The sequence below is a fragment of the Aspergillus fischeri genome, genomic scaffold (assembly GCF_000149645.3).
Source record: "Aspergillus fischeri NRRL 181 1099437636264 genomic scaffold, whole genome shotgun sequence".
Classification (NCBI taxonomy): Eukaryota; Fungi; Ascomycota; class Eurotiomycetes; order Eurotiales; family Aspergillaceae; genus Aspergillus; species Aspergillus fischeri.
Window position 1 is genome coordinate 4,361,627 of NW_001509762.1, and position 19,330 is coordinate 4,380,956.

The 19,330-nt window shown below is 51.7% G+C and overlaps 6 protein-coding genes across 6 annotated transcripts, besides 1 other annotated feature; 3 read left to right on the forward strand and 3 right to left on the reverse strand.

Annotated features, from left to right (window-relative positions):
* Nucleotides 1–185: 185 nt before the first annotated feature.
* On the reverse strand, nucleotides 186–1,754 carry NFIA_086950 (Mob1 family protein; the record flags this gene model as incomplete). Its single annotated transcript, XM_001260635.1, has 2 exons — nucleotides 186–1,451; nucleotides 1,521–1,754. 2 exons carry the CDS (start codon nucleotides 1,752–1,754, stop codon nucleotides 186–188), a joined length of 1,500 nt encoding a protein of 499 aa, XP_001260636.1.
* A 323-nt stretch (nucleotides 1,755–2,077) lies between these two features.
* NFIA_086960 (CobW family GTP-binding protein) lies at nucleotides 2,078–3,560 on the forward strand (the record flags this gene model as incomplete). Its single annotated transcript, XM_001260636.1, has 5 exons — nucleotides 2,078–2,231; nucleotides 2,286–2,369; nucleotides 2,485–2,581; nucleotides 2,638–3,160; nucleotides 3,210–3,560. The coding sequence occupies 5 exons, from the start codon at nucleotides 2,078–2,080 to the stop codon at nucleotides 3,558–3,560; spliced, it is 1,209 nt and encodes a 402-aa protein (XP_001260637.1).
* Nucleotides 3,561–4,368: 808 nt separating this feature from the next.
* NFIA_086970 (protein kinase family protein) lies at nucleotides 4,369–7,065 on the reverse strand (the record flags this gene model as incomplete). Its single annotated transcript, XM_001260637.1, has 1 exon — nucleotides 4,369–7,065. The coding sequence occupies one exon, from the start codon at nucleotides 7,063–7,065 to the stop codon at nucleotides 4,369–4,371; it is 2,697 nt and encodes an 898-aa protein (XP_001260638.1).
* A 2,551-nt stretch (nucleotides 7,066–9,616) lies between these two features.
* NFIA_086980 (putative LON domain serine protease) lies at nucleotides 9,617–13,074 on the reverse strand (the record flags this gene model as incomplete). Its single annotated transcript, XM_001260638.1, has 3 exons — nucleotides 9,617–9,772; nucleotides 9,833–10,050; nucleotides 10,119–13,074. The coding sequence occupies 3 exons, from the start codon at nucleotides 13,072–13,074 to the stop codon at nucleotides 9,617–9,619; spliced, it is 3,330 nt and encodes a 1,109-aa protein (XP_001260639.1).
* Nucleotides 10,544–10,567: a microsatellite.
* A 425-nt stretch (nucleotides 13,075–13,499) lies between the features above and the next one.
* Nucleotides 13,500–15,287, forward strand: NFIA_086990 (putative mitochondrial DnaJ chaperone (Mdj1); the record flags this gene model as incomplete). Its single annotated transcript, XM_001260639.1, has 3 exons — nucleotides 13,500–13,712; nucleotides 13,799–15,039; nucleotides 15,110–15,287. 3 exons carry the CDS (start codon nucleotides 13,500–13,502, stop codon nucleotides 15,285–15,287), a joined length of 1,632 nt encoding a protein of 543 aa, XP_001260640.1.
* A 783-nt stretch (nucleotides 15,288–16,070) lies between these two features.
* Nucleotides 16,071–19,200, forward strand: bro1 (putative signal transduction protein BroA; the record flags this gene model as incomplete). Its single annotated transcript, XM_001260640.1, has 3 exons — nucleotides 16,071–16,348; nucleotides 16,432–18,028; nucleotides 18,088–19,200. 3 exons carry the CDS (start codon nucleotides 16,071–16,073, stop codon nucleotides 19,198–19,200), a joined length of 2,988 nt encoding a protein of 995 aa, XP_001260641.1.
* Nucleotides 19,201–19,330: the final 130 nt, after the last annotated feature.

Consider the following 19,330-nt stretch of genomic DNA (forward strand, 5'->3'; position numbering starts at 1 on the left):
GTATACAACTATGTACTACAACAGATAGCAAGGCCACTGTTGGCAACACTCTGCAAATAATGGGTATCATTAATTTCTAGACAGCCTCAATTGTATATTACATGTCGATTGAGTCTCCACCTGGCTCAATTGAGAGTGGGAGTAATCGCATCATAGAGATAAATAAGCCTCGAACAAAGTTGATCTCAAGCCTCCTTGGCTGGCTCCGTCGCTGGCTCAGGCTCCTGCTCGGTTGTCGTCTGAGCTTCAGGCTCTTGCTGGGTCTGTTCAGTAGCTGCTTCCTCTACAGGCGAGAGCGTTTTCTCTTCGCTTGCTTCTGTGCTGTCTTCTGTACTGGCTTGTGTCTCTGCTTGCGACTCCTCGGCCTTGGGTGCTTCCGGTTCCTCAGGCGGCTGGACGGCTTCCGGCTCATCCTTTGCTGCTGTTTCTGTATTCCTATTTGAGGGCTTCCCCTCTCCGTCCTCTTGCACCTCTTCAACGGTAACCTGCGACTCGGCTGGGTCTTGTGCGGGTGCATCGGCAGCTTCCTTTTGCTCCTCACTTGCAACCTCTTCTGCAGGCTGTGGTTCAGACTCAACCTCGGGTACAGCCTCAGTAGATTTTTCATCCTTTGACTCCATCACAGGCTCCGCCTTCTGCTGCTCTTCCGATTCCTCGGTACCCTCACTGATCGTCGTAACGCGAGAACTGATGGACGCGCTATTCTTGTGGCGCCGGGTGGTTGCACCAGTGCTAATGGACGAAGGCTCAATGTTCTCCAGCGGGCCCTCGCTGTCCTTTCGTAGGATCGTCATCCGACGGTTGTCTGCCTGCTCCTGCATTGACTGATTGGCATCGAGCCCCTCGGCTTCAGCAGGCACCGTATAATTGTCTTCAGGGATAAGCTTGTACATATCGCACACCGTCTTGAAAAATATGTACAGCCCATCATTACCCTCAACCTGCCAGAACACATCCCGGTGCTGGAACCAGGCATGGGCGAAGATGCGATACAGTCGACGGAATATGTTGGTCAGGTACCTCAGGCTTGCCTGCGCGCCACCGCCTGCCTCGGAACCCAGCGTAAGGCGACTTGGAAAATGCTTTGGAGATGTGAGGATGTTGGTGGCCCAATCGAGCGTATGGCAGCAGTAGTCGATCGCGCAGCAGGATTTCGGGGGGTCATGAACGGCGCAAAGATACTGCCACTCGGATGCACGCATCTCAGGACACGTTTGCGCGGAGCATGGCGGGTCTTCGGCGAAGAAAGCAACGATCAGGTTATTCACTTTCATGGTGAGGAAACGACAGAGTTCGTAGAGCCACAGGGACCTGTCCACCCCCTCGGGCGGTTCCGCAAGCTGTATCGCAACATCTCGACTGATAGGCACGACGGTCTCGGATCCCTCTGGTCGGGTGAAGTGGTTGTAGAGCGCTTTCAGGTGTTCTTGAAGCTGGAATGGAGAGTCGAGCTGTTGGACAACAGAGGGCCTGGTTAGCGAAGATAAACACCTTTGGCTTGTTTGTTTACACGAGCTCACCTGCGACAAAGGAATCAATGGAGGACCGACTGCCATATCAGCTGCCTTAGTTCCAGGACGAATCCTTCGAGAAGAAGCATTGTCATTGCCCTTCGACGCTGCGAGAAATTCTTGCGTCTCTCTCCCAAACGAATCGCCGACCGAGGGTGACTTGGGCCCGATCTGTACCTCCGTGAACGGGGGAGGACTAGGTAAGCGCGGCGAGCTGGACGGCGACGCCCCACCAGCAGCCATGGTGAAGATGAAGAAGGAATAAAAATAAAAACTCAAGACACGGCCTGTCACTGTCAGGACGGCGGCCACTAGACACTGATGCTGGTGGTGATTGATGGAGAGCTACTGCTGCGGAGCTCGATGGCCGAGACCACCGCCAGGATCCTTAGGCTCCAAGGCTCTAAGGCTACCGTAGCCCGAAGCCAATGACCGGGGAAGCCCTGAGCCCTAACTGCTGCCTCCGCTCCGAGAACAGACGTCATTCTTCCCCGCAGGATTAAGGTACGGTGATCACTTCATAGTTCATAGACCGTTTGAGTGAACTTTCATCTCAAACTCAAACCATGCCGGCAGATATTATCGACGACGATGATGCTCCCCCAGAGCTGGTGGATGTGTCCGCCCTACCGGACTCGGAAAAGCCCAATATTTCCACGACACCGTCTACAACATTAGACACGCCGGCACAGGACCGCGTGCCAATCACTCTGGTAACGGGTATAACTTTATCAGAAATGAACTTCTTATGCTTGAGGCTCACAAAATGACAAGGCTATCTCGGTGCGGGCAAGACTACCTTGCTTAATTACATCTTGAGTGAGAAACATGGCAAAAAGATAGCCGTGATCATGAACGGTTTGTTGTCCAGGATCTTGCAAAGAAACATGACTGATATGTATTTCTAGAGTTCGGGGATTGTAAAGTTGGCACGGCATGACACAATTCAGCCATTAAACTAACTTGACTCCAGCGACGGACATCGAAAAGCCATTGACGGTCAACCAGAACGGCCAAGAGGTCACCGAGTGGATGGAAGTCGGAAACGGCTGCATCTGCTGTTCCGTCAAGTAAGCGCTGCTCCCCCAAGCTCTCAAGACAAGGTGACTGAGCAGCTGGTCGGCAGAGACTCCGGCGTCATGGCCATCGAGTCACTCATGGAGCGCCGGGGAACATTCGACTACATCCTCCTAGAGACAACGGGGCTCGCCGACCCAGGCAACCTCGCCCCCGTTTTCTGGGTAGACGATAACCTCGGCAGCTCCATCTACCTGGACGGAATTGTCACCCTAGTCGACGCGAAGAACATCCTCCGTCTACTGGACGAGCCCGCGCCAGAGGAAACCGCAACGAGCCATACCGACGGAACGGAGAACGAGGGCCCCGGGCACTCGGGTCCTGTGCTTTCCATGGCGCACATGCAGATCTCCCACGCGGACGTGATCATCCTGAACAAGGCGGATCTCGTCACCCAGGAGGAACTCGACCACGTTCGCTCCCGCATCCTGGCGATCAACAGCGTCGCCAAAATCCACGTCACAGACCACAGCAGGACACCACAGATTGAGGGCGTCGTGCTGGATCTCCATGCATACGACCATCTGGATAGCCTGGACTTTGGAGCCAAGGGACACAGTCACATCGACCCGGTAATACTACACTTGCTCTCATCAGTAACCATCTGCTAATATCCTATAGGCAATATCAACAATCGCCATAATCATACCCCCTATACCCGCCGACAAGGTCTCACGGGTAGATGCCTGGCTCCAATCCGTTCTATGGGAATCAAAAATCCCAGTAATGGACAATATCGATACTTCTAGCCTCAATAATTTCGAGATCCATCGTCTAAAAGGCATTTTAGTCTTCCAAGACGGGTCCTGTAAGATTATCCAGGCTGTTCGGGAAGTCTTCGAGATCCGAGACTCGGAGCCAACCACAAGCGGCGGGGGCGACTGCAAGCTCGTTCTGATCGGCCGGGGCTTGGGACAGGATGCGCAGCCGTGGCGGAGGAATTTTGAGGCGTTCCTGGAGGCTGGCCCGTAGCGCAGCGTTTAGAGGCGTGATAGCCGAGAGAGTGTACACGCCGCTTGGTACGAGTCATCTGCAAGACATTCTATTTCCAGCCAGGAGCAAACACGCGGCAAGGCCGAAGCTGCAAAGAACAGCTTTACCGAATGAGGTGGCCACACAGCGACCCAAAGCACATAGGGCAGCTCAATGCCCTCTAACGTACCTGCGCCCTGCATGATCCATATCTTTGCAACAAAAAGGTATCAATTAAAATTTTGATAAGATAAATACAGCTTCATGAAAGAGAAAAATGACACGGACATCGCAAAAGTATACAATGGAACCACTTGCAAAGGGAGGAAAACATATCAGATGACATCCGCCAATCGTATTATCATGAGAAGATCGTAAATGAGGACCTGGCACCGCAGAAAAAATTAGGCGCATCTCTAAATCGCAGGTCGTACTTAGACAACGGTGGTCCTGCTCTGAGAAGAAAATGTTTCAACTTCCAATGCCCTGCTATCTCAAAAAAAGTATGAGTAACAGTTGCGGTTGGGTTCTATTCAATAATGGCGCAAGAGCCATACCAACAAAAGACTGGACAGTAGAAACCAAAACTCCAAGTTCGCCTTTATCGACTTTCTGCGAATCTCGTTCCATTGGGACGAATGGGAAATATGGGAAGGGAAGCCAACGAGGTAACTGTACAGCGCGAGCAAAAACGTGTATCATGGGTATCGAGCACTATGAAGCCTCGGGCTGAGGCGTGGCTAAATCATTGGGAAGAAATGCTGGGTCGTGAGAAAGGCTTTTTTTAATTTCGGGTATGCATCCACTGTCATACTGATGCCGAGAAATTGTCGGGGGTTGCTGGGTTGATGGGCAGATGAGATTCGCTCAAATAGGGTGTTTGCTGCGCCAGGCCATGCCTTGCGTTGTTGAGAGCGGAGCGAATGGCCAACTGTGATAGTCGGTCTGTATTCAGCTCGGTACGTTCTTGCTTCGGTTCACCCGATGCGGGGTTGATTGGTAAGATTGATTGTAGAAGGGATGATACGGAGTCTGTTGGCGCTTCGCTGGACCAGTTTTGCTTCTGGATATAGGGGTACCCGAGGTCCACCGTCGAGGATGAATGCGGATGAGTAGACTGAGTTGTTGCTGATGAAGCAGAAGACGTATGATATCCCACCGATTTTGAAGATGGTTCTCGAGTGCTGCCTGACGAGCAGGCTGGATTTCGACTGACACCCTCCAGCTCCGCCGGGATACGGTCAATCTGGAAATGTAACGAGTTCGCTGATTGATCGCCAGGATGTGCTTGATGGATAGAATCTCCTCCGTTAGTGTATCGTCCTCTCTCATTTGCTCCATCACAATCGGGGGTGCGGTTGCTATGTTTGTTCTCTGATACGCCTCTATCTGAAGAGGAGTGAGGGCGTGGGCCATTTGTCTCGGAATTTCGAGAATCAAAAGTCACCTCACAAGTCCGATTATCAGCTGCATACTCGTGCATGGAGTTTGAGAGTTCATTTGTGGTCGGCACTTTTCCGTCGTCAAGGGACAAACTGTAACAGTCTTCACCAGGAGGGTATGCTGGAAAGGAGTCAACGCTATTGGCATATAGCCGAGACCCTGTCTCGTCCAGAGAATCTGGTCTTCCATGGAAATGACCAGGTTGATAAAATGGCCGGTTGTTTGGACCGGCGAAAGTTGCGGCCGTAGTAATGGCACGAGCACTGTATAAAGGTAACGGGCTGTTGTACAGTCCAACCCCGAGGCCCCCGTGGGGAAGATGCGTCGAGTGGAATTGCGGTGTTGTTGTTGAAAGCTCCTGTGGGAAGAAGACTAGAAGCTCCTTTGCTGAGAGCCTCTGGCGAGGAGAAGGACTCAGGCAGATCGATACTATCCTGCGATACCAATCAGGCACGTCCACCTCCTCGCCCAGCAAGAGGGGGCGAGGCTGTCGTTCAGGTTCGTCTTCCTCGGTGGCCAGCGCCCACAAAGTCATTCCTAGCTGATACAGATCGGTTTTGACCCCGATGTACATGGATATTCGCTGGTTACTCTCGATCTTGGCGGCAATTTCAGGGGGTTCCCATCCCACAGGACAGCCCCGTCTGTTGATATCGATGATTTTGGCGTTGTCATCGGCGTCTACCACAATATTCGACAATGTGAAGTCTCCTTGCACATATCCTGACTCGTGAATCTCACCCAGGCCCTCGACGATTTGCCTCGCCCACCGCGCTCGCCGTTCCCAGGAGATTGTGCCCCGCTGCTCATACAGAATGTCAACTAATGCTCCCTGCTCGGCGTAACTGATAAGTAACCCCTTGACGACGTCTCGACGGTCGTTGACAACAATCCCTTCCACTTGAATGACATTTGGTGAACCGTTGAGGGCATGTAGAGCGTTGATCTCGTAGAGAAACTCGTCGACCGTGTCGGGACCGGGAATTTCCTTTTTGATATAGTTCTTACCATCCAGTCGGACATTGTACACGAAGCCCGACAGGTGCGCCTCGAAATGCAGCTGGTATTCAGGGACAAGGCGAGCCTCCGGCAAATGGCCGATGCAGGAGGTCGGAGGGTAGGGGATGATTTCGTTCACGTCTTCGGTGACGTGCACATGGAGCCGGCCATCACGCGTCTCCAATTTCAGATTCGTGACTGTGTCGTAAAACTGAATCTCTGGAAGCGACTCTCGGATGGACTCGTAGATTCGAGCGCACTTGTCTCGCTGGTAGCGCAATTCCTTCAGATCCTGCTCGAGCGAATCGGGAGGAGCGCCCCGATAATCGCACGAAATGGTGACTCTGCGCCATCGGTTGGGGGCCTCCGCGTAGGTGACGAAAAATTTCTCGCGCTCCGACCGGTCACGAAAATGCATACTCAGATTCAGTATCCATCGCTTTTCCAATTCCATCTCGATCAGATCCTCCGGCGGCTGTTCGGGAACATCCGCGACCTCAGGACACGGATTCCAATCGGACATAACCTCACTGTCATCATTCGTCGTCGCAGGTGGTTCAACTTCCTCCACCGTGGGTTCTTCCGCGTGGTCGTGCCATGGAACCTCGGGCGCGGACAATCTGGGGTCCAAGGTGGGCTGTGGGGACCTGGTCCGCTGGGCGCTCAACGGGCAACGACGGTCGGCGGAAACGGCACGACGGGGCTCTGGTTCGACGGGGGCTAGACGATCTCGTCGTTCCGAATCCTGTCTCTTGAATGTTGTCGAACGGGGCAGACCGACACCTACCCTGCGAGAAAGTCTACGGGTCAGGTTATCGTGGGGTTTGGAAGAATGGTGGGCATTGCCGTTGTTGTTTCCAGTGGGGGCAGGGTTTGCGGGAGGTGAGGAGTCACCAGAAGGTGACCGGGAGGATAAGTCGCGATCATCACGGCCCAGCAGTCTTCGAAGACCGAGTCGATGCCACATGCTCTGTTTGGGGCGAGTATTGACCTTTTCTGGGTCAAGTAGAAAACCCAGGTGCCTCGTGGGGCTATATGAACTGTCTGCGATGGAGATGGCCATACAGATCGATTCTGTCGCTCCACTGTCGTGCAAGGAACGACTTGAACACCCCGCCAACTGGATTCCCGACGTCCATAAGAATTGAGGCCGGCACTGGGAGGAAGGACGATGGTAATCAATTCACTCGCACTGCAGCCGATTTTTCACCTGTCTAGTCGAACAACCTGAAGATAGGAAGAGAGAGATAGAAGAGAGAGAAGCAAAATGATGATTGGGAAAAGAGAAAACAAAAAATTAACAGAAGAAAAAATTTTTCCTGTTTTTCTTTTCTATCTTGTTCCCTTGAGAAGTCGGTGAGGTTTGAATTTTGGTCGTATGAAAATTTGCTTCGTCCGTGCCAGCTTGGGCTGTGGCTGGGTTGCTGGGTTTTTTTTCCCTCTTGACTGCCTAATGAGGATCGAACAATGAGGGCGAGGTAGAATGAGTCAAGGTGAAGGGCATCAGGAGTCAGGGGAATTCTTGTGACGGGGATAGAAGAATCACGAAACTGAGTAGGTAGTCTTTGGACGGACAGATAGATAGATAGATACGTAGACTCGATACTGGAAGATGCAAGAGGGAAAAGATATGATAGATGGATAATTGCCAATGGGCAACAGTTTTGATGGTGGTGGTTTTGCCCTGCTTGCTGCAAGGCGTCTACTCGTTTAGATCCAAGTCTTCTTTCTGACATCTAGCTGAACTAAGGATAATGGTTGGAGCAGCAATATGATGAAAAATCCTGTCAAAAAGCCAACTAATAATCCGTCACCCCTCCTTCCACCTGGTTTAGTCCTTTCATTGGGAGCGTCAATTGTATGGAGTATAAACCAGGATAGCTAGCTGGCGTGTCCAGCACGACGAAGAAGCAATATACAGAAAATCAAAAACAACAAAAGAAATCCGAGAGAAAATTGTCGATCGCCAGAAATAATGTTAATTAAACATCCTCTAAGATAGATTACTAGACTAACGCTCAATATCCAAACGCACAAATGGAATATTGAAGCTGTATGGCGGCCTGATATGTGCCTGATATATCCGTAGTATAGAAGAGTTCATGAAGGCACAATACAATGTTTTCTCTCTCACCACAAATAGATAATCAAGGTATCTCGGTAAATACTCAATTGCAACAGCCTTGTAATTTGGCCCTGGTATCACATTCGCTTGATAGCAAAACAATAAATTATCCCAGTGAACCTGCATCCCTTTTCTTCTTGATGCATTAGGTAGATATTAATGCACAGCCCAAATCTTTCTCGAAGCCTTAGGTCGTCCGTTTTGGTTGGCTGTTCGGAGTATGGACGGAGTAGATACCTTAGCCTTCTCAAAGGATCGAGCGTATGATATCGGTAATCTCATGCGCTGGCTTACTACAGTGGATACTCCATCTATCCGTTGTACTTCTCCCATCCATAACATACAGACTAGATAATGATGATAAAGTTGATGATGGCGTTGGCCTAACCAGCGTATCGCTCTACCCGCATGGTGAGACAGTCAAAAGACACCTCGACTAACCTGCCGGTGCCAGGTCGGTAGTAGTCTACCATAGCGGATCAACCAAGGACTTGAACAACATGAAATCCGGAAAATAAACAAAAGCAAAATAGAAAGAAAAGATGCAGAACGAGGCTGAGATGATAATTACCGGTGTCATTTACTAGATTAAGTACAGAGTTTCAAAGTGATGCTTCCATAGAACGACCAGAACCCAGCCGATGCATCCAATCATCGCAGAAAGATATCCAACACCAATCACTTACCTCTCCTGCTCTCAAGATTGACATCAGATGCGACTCTCAAGTCGTACTGCTTCACCAGCGATGCACAAGACCTAAAGTACGGTGTGCTACTATACTAGTACATCTGGGGGTCATCTCAAGCCCAGAGGACCAGAGAACCCCTCGGTCCATGTGCAGCCGACTCGAGCCGATCTTGAGTGTCTGCGCGAGTTGAGCAGGTTTCCTCTGATCGTCAGAAATGGCATCGGCACAGGTTCATTTTGACCAGTTTCCAGGTCCGGCTAGGAATAGTACGAGGATATTCTTTTCTGGCTTGTGAATATGATAGCTTTGTATGGTATTTTCACTGGTAGTCTTGCCTCTTCCCAGGCCAAGCTGACAAGATCAAGAACGCACCACGTCTTCATATATACATACAGACGAAGACAGCACCTCTCCAACGGATAGTTGAGGATGCACGGTACCGCCCACGTTTCCCATGCAACACGAATGGGACAAACCAGTCATAATGACCTTTTCTTGAAGAGCGGAGATTGTTTTCATGAATCCCTCTGGCCGCAGTCGGCGTCCATATTTCTCTGGTCCTAGTCCAGAAGAGACGAAGGCAACATGCTGTATCCAAACGAGGTTTGCTTTGTAGACACCGTCAAAGCAAAATCGTTAGTCCGAACCCAAATCTACGAAACATAAAACTCCGGACCCATGCTTCCCATAATGAACGCCTCAGGCATCAAAGCAATCTCATGAACCAACGTGAGATACATAGCATAGCAGCGGCCGAATTACGTATTACGGCAACGTTGAAACCTACTCAATGATCTCTTTCAATCATCCTCTTCGCGAGGTTCCTTCTTCGGCGTCCCTGCAAGCTGCTTCTGCCAAAGCTTATTGGCCGCGTCCCTGTCGAGCTCGGCAAAGAGAATGTTGAATACTTCCGAGTACCAGCTCACCGCATGGCCTTCAATACCGTCTTTGATGTTCTGTATATACTGTCAGCTCGAAGAGTGTACCAAGGAAGATGTATTTTGGAATCTACTCACCTCCGGCAGCTCTAACCAGTCGGACATATTGTCTGCAGGGAAGATAATCTTCTTCGCGCCAGCACGACGAGCAGCCACCGTCTTCTCCCGCAAGCCGCCGATACGGAGGACTTTGCCCGTCACGGTCAGTTCTCCTGTCATTGCTATTGTCGGGTCGAGAGGGTGGTCCAGGGCCAGCGAAAGAAGAGAAGTGGCCATGGTGATGCCAGCAGATGGACCTGAATCCACTTGTTAGACCTCCGTGCAAAAGGGTAAAACATGCTAAGAATTTTTTTTTTCGACTTACCATCCTTGGGAACAGCGCCTTCAGGGCAATGCATATGAAGTTTCGCCTTCTCGAAGAATTTGTTCTCCGGGAACTGCTTAGCCAAGACCGACTTTGCAAAAGAGTATGCAATCTGTGTGGATTCCTTCATCACAGGCTGCAGATTTCCTGTGATGTCGATACCAGGTCGTGACTCGGGAGTCAGAGCATTTTCCAGAATCGACTCGACGTACAGTGCGGCTCCGCCCATGCTGGTCCAGGCCAGACCCATTGTGACACCAGGGGGGAAGGTGTCGTAGAGTCGGTCCGCTGTGAAGACAGGAGGACCGAGGTAATCTGTAAGGCTGTCTTTGCCGATACTGAGGTGCACGCTCTCAGGGACCTTGAGCGCGAGACGTGGAGTCTCCGTTGTCGATTTTTCGGGATCGGCAGGGGGATCCTTGGGATCTCCTTCTTCGGTCTCCTTCTTCGATTCTTCCTGTGCGGCTTTACCCTCGTCAGTAAGAGCCTTGTCTTCGCCAAGAACCTCCTCGCCAAGATCCTGGACGATCTTGAAAGCCGCTTTGCGATAGACTTTCTCAATCTGCTTCTTCAAATTTCGAACACCACTCTCGCGGGCATACGATTTGATTAATTCCTCAATAGCGTCCTTCTGGAGGTTAACGTCGACATCCTTCAAACCCGTGAGTTCCCTCGCAGCAGGTGCAAGGTAGCGCTCGGCAATAGCCATCTTCTCATCCGCAACGTAACCGGACAGCTCAATGAGTTCCATGCGGTCCAACAGAGGCCGAGGAATGGTGTCTGTGACATTGGCCGTGCAAACGAAGAGAACCTTCGACAAATCGACCGGAACATCCATGTAGTGATCGAGGAAGGATGAGTTCTGTTCTGGATCTAGAAGTTCGAGCAGGGCCGATGATGGATCGCCCTGATGACCTCGTCCGATTTTATCCACCTCATCAATCAGAATCAGAGGATTCTCGGTCTGGCACTTCTTGAGGGCTTGAATGATACGGCCGGGAAGTGCACCCACGTAGGTCCGACGATGTCCCTTGATCTCAGCAACATCCGTGAGACCTCCAACGGAGAACCGGTAATACTGACGGTTCAGAGCTCGGGCGATCGACTTGCCGATACTGGTCTTTCCGACACCTGGGGGTCCTACAAGGCAGAGAATCTTGCCTTCAACGGTTCCCCGGAGCTTTCCAACCGCAATGAATTCAAGGATACGATCTTTAACATCCTTCAAGCCGTAGTGATCTTCGTCCAAGACAGTCATGGCATGCTTGATACCGAAGTTCTCCACGCTCTTCTGACCCCATGGAATTTGAGTCAGCCAGTCAAGGTAATTCCGAGTAACGTTGAATTCCGATGCGGCTGGCTCAAGGTGGGCCAGCTTGTTGATCTCCTCGTCAAACACCTTTTTGACAGCCTCTGGCATGGCCAATTTCGATGCCTTTTCTTTGAACTTCTCCACTAGTTTGTCTTTGCCGTCCGATTCGATACCCAACTCTCTCTTGATACCCTTCATCTGCTCCATCAGCCAATACTCGCGTTGACGTTTCTGAATCTTCGCCTCCACATCCTTGGATATCTTAGACTGGAGTTGTGCGTTCATCAGTTCCTTCTTCAACACTACTAATGCCTTTGGAAGTCGCTCTTCGATGTTCATGATCTCCAGAACTTCTTGCATCTCATGCAGTTCTCCAGCAGACACTGCCGCGGCAAAGTCTGCCAATTTAGCTGGCTCATCGCTGAGATTACCCGGAAACTGGTCGGTATAGAATGCGGAAATCTGGTCACGGAAGAGGGGGTTCAAACTGGCAATCTCCTTGCAGACGTTGACAATCTCACTTGTCACCGCACGGATGATGGCGCTCTTCTTGTCAAAAGGCTCCTCCGCCAAATTCTCCACATTCACCAAGCTGACGGGGTATTTGCGCAAGAAAGAAGTAGGCTCGTAGAGATCCTTTGGCGCGGGCTCGGCAACGCCCTCTTCAAAGCTCGCCACAACATCCCCCCGCTTTTCGGGAGCCTTATCCTCAGCGTTGCCAGCCTTAGTCTGTTCACCAGGAGGAAGAAGAGATGAAATCTTAATGCGACGATGAGGATAAAGGACGGCTGTCACGCCGCTGGCTTCTCCACGAAGAGGGTACGCAGCAGTAATTTGAGCGAACACTCCGACATCGTACACGTCGTCAAGATTTTCAATCACATCGCCGTCGGCATTCTCATCCTTGAATAAGAAGGCACCCACGTACGGTTGTCCTCGTTTCATCATCTCCTGGATTGCTGTTGCTACATTCGGGTCTCGGATGGTGATCGCTTTGTAGAAGCCCGGGAACAGAGGCCGCTTGGCAATGGGGATAGCCATGACCTGAGGATAGACCTCTGGAACGGATGGCTTCTGTAAAGCCCTATCCCCTGAGCTTTTCTTACCCTTCCGTCCACCATCTTCGTTCCCGCCGTTGCTCGGAGAGGACTTCGTGTCCGAAGATCCCCCTCCACTGACAGGGATAGGAGATGGATTCTCCGTAGCATCCGACTTCCCTTCTATGGCACCGTTCTCTTTCTTTGCATCTTCCTCCACTCCACGTTGCTCCTTCTCGCCCACTACTTTATCTCTCCGCCGTCCAGAGCCCGATGTCGGAGCTCCCGGTTCCCTCCCTGTGGAGTCGGGTGACCTTCTTCGACTTTCAGGGGATCGGTCACCGTCCTTCTGTTCATTCGGGTCCTTCTGCTCTTGCAGGTTTGAGTCTTCCTTTTCCTCACCCGATGGAGGCTTCTCTTTCCGTCGGATAGAGCTCGTAGAAAAGGCGCGCGGAGACAGTGAGGACGAGCGAGAGAGGCGGGATAAACTTAAGTTCGAACGTACAGAACCGTTGTTTCGAGCGAAAGGAAGTAGAGGTCGAAGGATTAACGGCCGTGGCGTCTGGTGGAGCGCGGCTCTCCAGGGGAGTGACTGGCCGCGGAGCATGCTACTGTGTTGAGGGACGAAAGGAGGTAGAGAAGGGGTATGCAGGAAACTCCGTTGTATATCTATAACGAAGAGGGTCAGAGAGAAAAAGAAGCTGTAGAGTACAAAATTAATAGATAAAGACCAGAGAAAGCATTGCTCAACGGAAGCCGAGTGACACTTTCGGTAGCTGAGCAGGTGCTTTCATCATCAGCAGCACCCGGCGCATCATTGTTTCTCCGGTCGGATTCGGGGAACTTTTTCAACAGCCGACTCGAGAAGCTTCTAAGAGACCGCAAAGCTTCAGGTTCGGCAAAACTTCGTTTTGCGATGTTCCCCTGCTTAGTAGTCAGGTCTTCTTTACATTAGCGCCATTGACTTTTTTGTGCTCCTGTCTTTGTGGCCGTCAACGTCCTCAGTGATTCACTACACCATCGATATCCAACATGAATTCCACTGCCGCAGCAATGCCCAAAGCTGCGGCTATCCCCGCTCGTCTGTTGCGGACTTCACGACAATGCTCAAATCAGACCCCAGCGAACAAAGTTCGATCATCGACTCATATTCGAACCTACCACGTCTCGACAATCGCATCCTCCGGGAATCATTCGCGTGATGGCGTCTATGCTAGGAGGTTCCCTTCAATCGTCTCGGCAAGAGTAGGTAGTTGTCGGTTATTTGTCCAGCACTGTATCTATACCGTGATTGTATCTAAATAGTTGCTGACGCAAATTCTTCTTCGCAGGGCTTTCACACGACTGCAGCTCTTGCTGCTATTTCCGATCCCTACAAGGTTTTAGGAGTGGATAGGAATGCTTCAGCAGGAGACATCAAGAAGGCTTACTATGGATTGGCGAAAAAATATCATCCTGATACCAACAAAGATCCAAACGCCAAGGAAAAATTTGCGGAGGCTCAGTCGGCCTACGAACTACTGTCCGATGCGAAAAAGAGAGAGACTTACGACCGGTTTGGTTCCGCTGCATTTGATCAAAATGGCGGCTTCGATCCCAACGCCGCAGCTGGTGGTAACCCGTTCGCCGGTGCTGGTGGCTTTCACGGGTTTGGTGGGGGCTTCCCCGGCGGTTTTGCTGCTGATATCAATTTCGAGGATCTATTCGGTGCTTTCACGGGCGGCGCACGTCGGAGCGGCCGGGGCAGACGCGGCCCTTTTCAGGAGATTCTGGTAGGCGAGGACATCGAGGTCCAGACCAATATCTCTTTCATGGAGGCTGCGAAAGGTACATCAAAAGATGTTGTCATCACGCCCTTAACTGAATGCGGTACTTGTAAAGGCGATGGCCTGAAAGAGGGTGCCAAGCGGTCTCAATGTCGCCAGTGCAACGGCTCTGGCACTCGTGTGCACTTCATGCAGGGTGGTTTCCAGGTGGCAGCCACTTGTGATGCTTGTGGAGGAGCAGGCATGATCGTCCCTCGGGGTTCTGAATGTGGTACTTGCAGGGGCAACGGAGTCGTTCGGGACAAGAAAACTATTACGGTTGACATCCCTGGCGGTGTTGAGGACGGCATGCGTTTGAGGGTGGCAGGCGAAGGAGACGCGCCTCCTACAGGAACGCAAGCCGCCCCTGGTGCTCGCACTCAACGAGGCGATCTTTACGTTTCTATTCGGGTCGCGCCTGACCATCGCTTCAGTCGCTCCGGTTCCGACATCCTCTACACTGCTTCCATTCCCCTCACCACTGCTCTGCTCGGCGGTGAAGTGACCATACCCACTTTGGATGGCGAAGTGAAAGTGAAGGTAGCCACTGGAACTGGCACCGGCGATCGGATTACGCTCTCCGGGATGGGCATGAAGAAGCTGGGAGGTCGGGCCAGAGGGTACACGCCCACAGGTGACCTGAAGGTTGAGTTCAAGGTTGCCATGCCAAAGTACTTGACGGCCAACCAGCGCACCATTCTGGAAGTCCTCGCCGATGAGATGAACGACAAGACTGCCCGACGGACGATGAACATCGGGAAAGACAGGTAAGGGTGATTGGTTGCAAAGTGTTTCTCCTTGGTAGAGAATACTAACCGTGGTATGTGCACGAAATAGCCCTCCATCAGATGCTGGCAACGCCCCCAACCACTCCCATAAGAACGAAGGTTTCCTCAAGTCCGCCTGGCACAAGCTCATGAATAGCACAAAGAACGGCGACGGTGAAAACTCCGCCAGCAATCCAAGCAAGAAAGAGTCGGGGGACGCCAAAAAGAGCGACAAGGAAAGCAAATAATCCCCTGCCTCGAGCTCGTCGACCTGTACAGCTGAATTTTGCATACTGTGGATCTACTTCATTTCCTGAAATGTATTAAACTTCTTTCCTTTTTGGATATATATCATAGCGCCGGCGAGATGGTGTTTGTTTGTGGTTCCTGTTTCATCATCATGGTGGGATATTTTCGCCTTTTTGACCGCTGCGTGGACGGTTAGACGAGATGTTATTGGGGGATTCTGGCTTGTATGTGAGCATGCATGAATGTACTATTAGGACTACCTGAGCTACAACATGAAGAAGACATCTCTACTTTTCACTTGAATTGACGTCAGTATCCAGCCGCGAATCCACTCAGTGTTTCTGCTTTGGCGCCCATCGGAAGCTTCTGTTGCTCTGCTGGCGGTCGGCCCTGTTGTTCAGTCAATTCCGCCTATTTAGGCAGTCATTGCCCCTCTTATCTTCATCCAGAAGAGCTTTTCCATCCCTCTCCTGTGAATTCTGCTTGTTGCGTAGACTGTGCTTTTTGCGCTTGTATTGTTCAGCTGTCAGTCGCCTCCCCGTTTCCAACATGTTCGTCATATATCTTGGCTCGACTAACATACGTTAGGCCGTGCCCCCTTCCTGGTTACCCCACAGCAGCACAGCTCCATCACATCACAGTCCCCGATCCGTCGACCTGTCCCCAACTTTCACCATTCAATACCTGCATTGCTCGCTGTCACCTCGGGATCCGATATATTATATACCTCTAACCTCTCTCTGCGCGTTGATGGGAGCCCCCCGCTCCGAGCGATCATCAACATGGTTCAGTCTCCGATGCTGTCATGTCCATTAAAGCAGACCAACGAGATTGATTGGATTCGGCCTCTGAAGGATTATATTAGACAGAGTTACGGGGAAGACCCGGAACGATACAATCAAGAATGCGCGACGCTCAACCGCCTACGACAGGATATGAGGGGGGCTGGAAAGGACAGCGCGACGGGCCGCGATCTACTATACCGGTATTATGGGCAGCTTGAGCTTTTGGACTTGAGATTTCCTGTCGATGAGAATCACATCAAAATCTCCTTTACATGGTATGGCTTCCCAGCTCGTTGATGGGCGCCTCTGGCTGAATGGTTCACTCTTGCTAATTGACGCTTTAACGGTCCCATGACAGGTATGACGCCTTTACCCACAAACCGACCTCTCAGTACTCGTTGGCCTATGAAAAGGCGTCGATTATTTTCAATATCTCTGCCGTCCTCTCATGTCATGCAGCCAACCAGAACCGCGCAGAAGAGAGCGGCTTGAAAACCGCATACCATTCCTTCCAGGCATCAGCAGGGATGTTCACATACATCAACGAGAACTTCCTACACGCCCCTTCGACCGACCTTAACCGGGAGACGGTCAAGACATTGATCAACATTACACTTGCCCAGGCGCAGGAGGTCTTCCTCGAGAAACAAGTGGCGGACCAAAAGAAAGCTGGATTTCTCGCCAAGTTGGCCAGTCAGGCGGCTTATCTTTACTCGCAGGCTGCTGAAGGAATCCAGGAGTATGCCAAGGGTGTCTTTGACAAGTCCTGGACCATCGTTGTGCAAGCGAAAGCGGCTCACATGGCGTCGGTAGCTTCGTATTATCAAGCTTTGGCGGACAGTGAGAGCAACTCCCACGGGGTTGCTATCGCTAGGCTGCAGCTTGCTGACAAAAACTCAAGTGCAGCAATGGGATGGGCCAAGTCGTTCCCGACATCGGTCACGCCCAACTCGAACCTGACTTCCGAGTCGGGGGCCAATCTCGTTGACACCATCAAATACCACCAGGCGAATGTGCAGGCCAAACTGGCCACCTTTGTAAAGGACAACGACTTCATTTACCATCAGCCCGTTCCCAACGAAGCTGGCCTGTCCTCTGTTGCCAAGCTGCCAGCAGCCAAGGCCATCCCCGTGAGTGAACTTTACCAGGGACAAGACATTCAACGTATTATCGGACCAGATATATTCCAGAAGCTCGTTCCCATGTCAGTGACGGAGACAGCTAGTCTCTATGACGAAGAAAAGGCCAAGTTGATACGTGCGGAAACAGAAAAGGTCGAGACAGCGGACAGCGAGATGGCTGCCAGTCTGGACTACTTAAAGCTCCCGGGAAGTCTCAATATCCTCAAAGGGGGCATGGACCAAGAAATGACGGTCGACGACGAGTTCCGACAATGGTGCCAGGAACTAGCGGGTCATCAATCGTTCGCTAAGGCGTTTGACACCCTTCAGGACCGAAAAGGCGAGATACTCTCACAATTAGACCAATGCTCAAAACAACTTGACCTGGAGGAGAGTGTATGCGAAAAAATGCGATCAAAGTACGGAGCAGACTGGAGTCAGCAGCCCAGTGCCAGGCTCAATACTACACTGCGCAGTGACATTCGGACGTATCGGGACACCATCAACGAGGCCAGTGCCAGCGACTCGCAGCTTCTAGCCACCCTCAGACAGTACGAGACGGATTTCGACGAAATGCGCTCTGCTGGCGAAACAAACGAGGCCGATGTGTTGTTTCAGCGCGCAATGATCAAAGCCGGATCCAAGCACGGAAAAGGCAAGAATGGAGTCGGCAGTCCATATGCATCGACTCAGGAGGGGAGCCTGCTAGATGACGTCTACGATGAGGGAAGCCTTTCGGTGGCAGAACAAATCGCCAGGGTGGAATCCATTCTGAAGAAGCTGAACCTAGTGAAGCGGGAACGGTCCCAGGTGTTGAAAGACTTGAAAGAAAAGGTACGCATTCTCCGGCCATTCTCGACAGCGCTCGCTCTGATCTAATGGTACAAATGCAGGTTCATAATGACGATATTTCCAACGTCTTGATCTTGAACAAAAAGTCAATTGCTGGACAAGAGAGTCAACTTTTTGAGACCGAGTTGGAGAAGTTTCGTCCACACCAGAACCGGCTGCTCCAAGCCAATCACAAACAGGCCGCGCTAATGAAGGAACTCACCAAGGTCTACGGGGACTTGCTTCAGGATAAGCGAGTACGGTCTGAACAATCGAAATATGAAACCATCACCCGCCAACGGAACACCGTGATGGCCCGGTACAAGAAGATATACGATGCCTTCAATGGTCTGCTCTCCGGAATCGTGCAAGCGCAGGCCTTCTACACGGAAATGGGTGAAACAGTGGAGAGCCTAAAGAAGAATGTCGAAACCTTTATCAACAACCGACGGTCCGAAGGAGCTCAACTCCTCGGGCAGATCGAGCGGGAGAAGGCGGGCACTGCAACGGACCAGGAGGACCGGGAACGAGAGAAGCTGCGGCAGCTCATGGAGCGCCTGTCGACCGAGCCAAAACCTACATCTACTCCCTCACCATCAACGGCCCCTTCAAAGGCCAAATCCCCTCCACCACCCGTAAAGGCACCCGGGTACCCGGGTCCGGGCATTGCCTCTCCTCAGATGTCACCACACTTTGCGCCCGGTGTTGCTGGCCAACAGCATGGCATCCCTCTCTCCCATTCCCCCGCACCTTATGGTCAATATGCCGCTCCGCCAAGCGGCGTCTCTTACATGCAGGGGCAGCCGTTCCAACAGGGCGCTGCGGCACCGTTGTCAGAGGGCTACAACCCGATGGCATATCCAGTGCCCGCTTCGATCTCCCCTCCCCCTAGTCAGCAATACTATTCGTCCACGCCCGCTCCCTACAGCGGATACTCAAATCCAGCACCGGCAACCGCTCCGTCACAGTTCATGCCACAGGGTTACGTGCCCCCTCCACCACCGCCGCGGCCGCAGCAACCATCCTACCCACCCTCCACAGGCCCATACCCGTCCGGTCCTGGGGGATACGCACAAAGCAGGCCGTACGGGACGAGCCAGCATCACAAGGCGCCGTCGCAGTCTCAGTCATCCTCCTCAACCGACCCATGGGCGGGCCTCAACGCGTGGAAATGAAACTCTCGGGTACGGATCTCGACTATTAGCCATTATGAAGTATGATAGACATTTGAGAAGGGGATGTTGAATGGTTCGCATTCCGGCGTTGGCTATATGATCTATGGTTTCATGCTTTTGCCGTATTTTC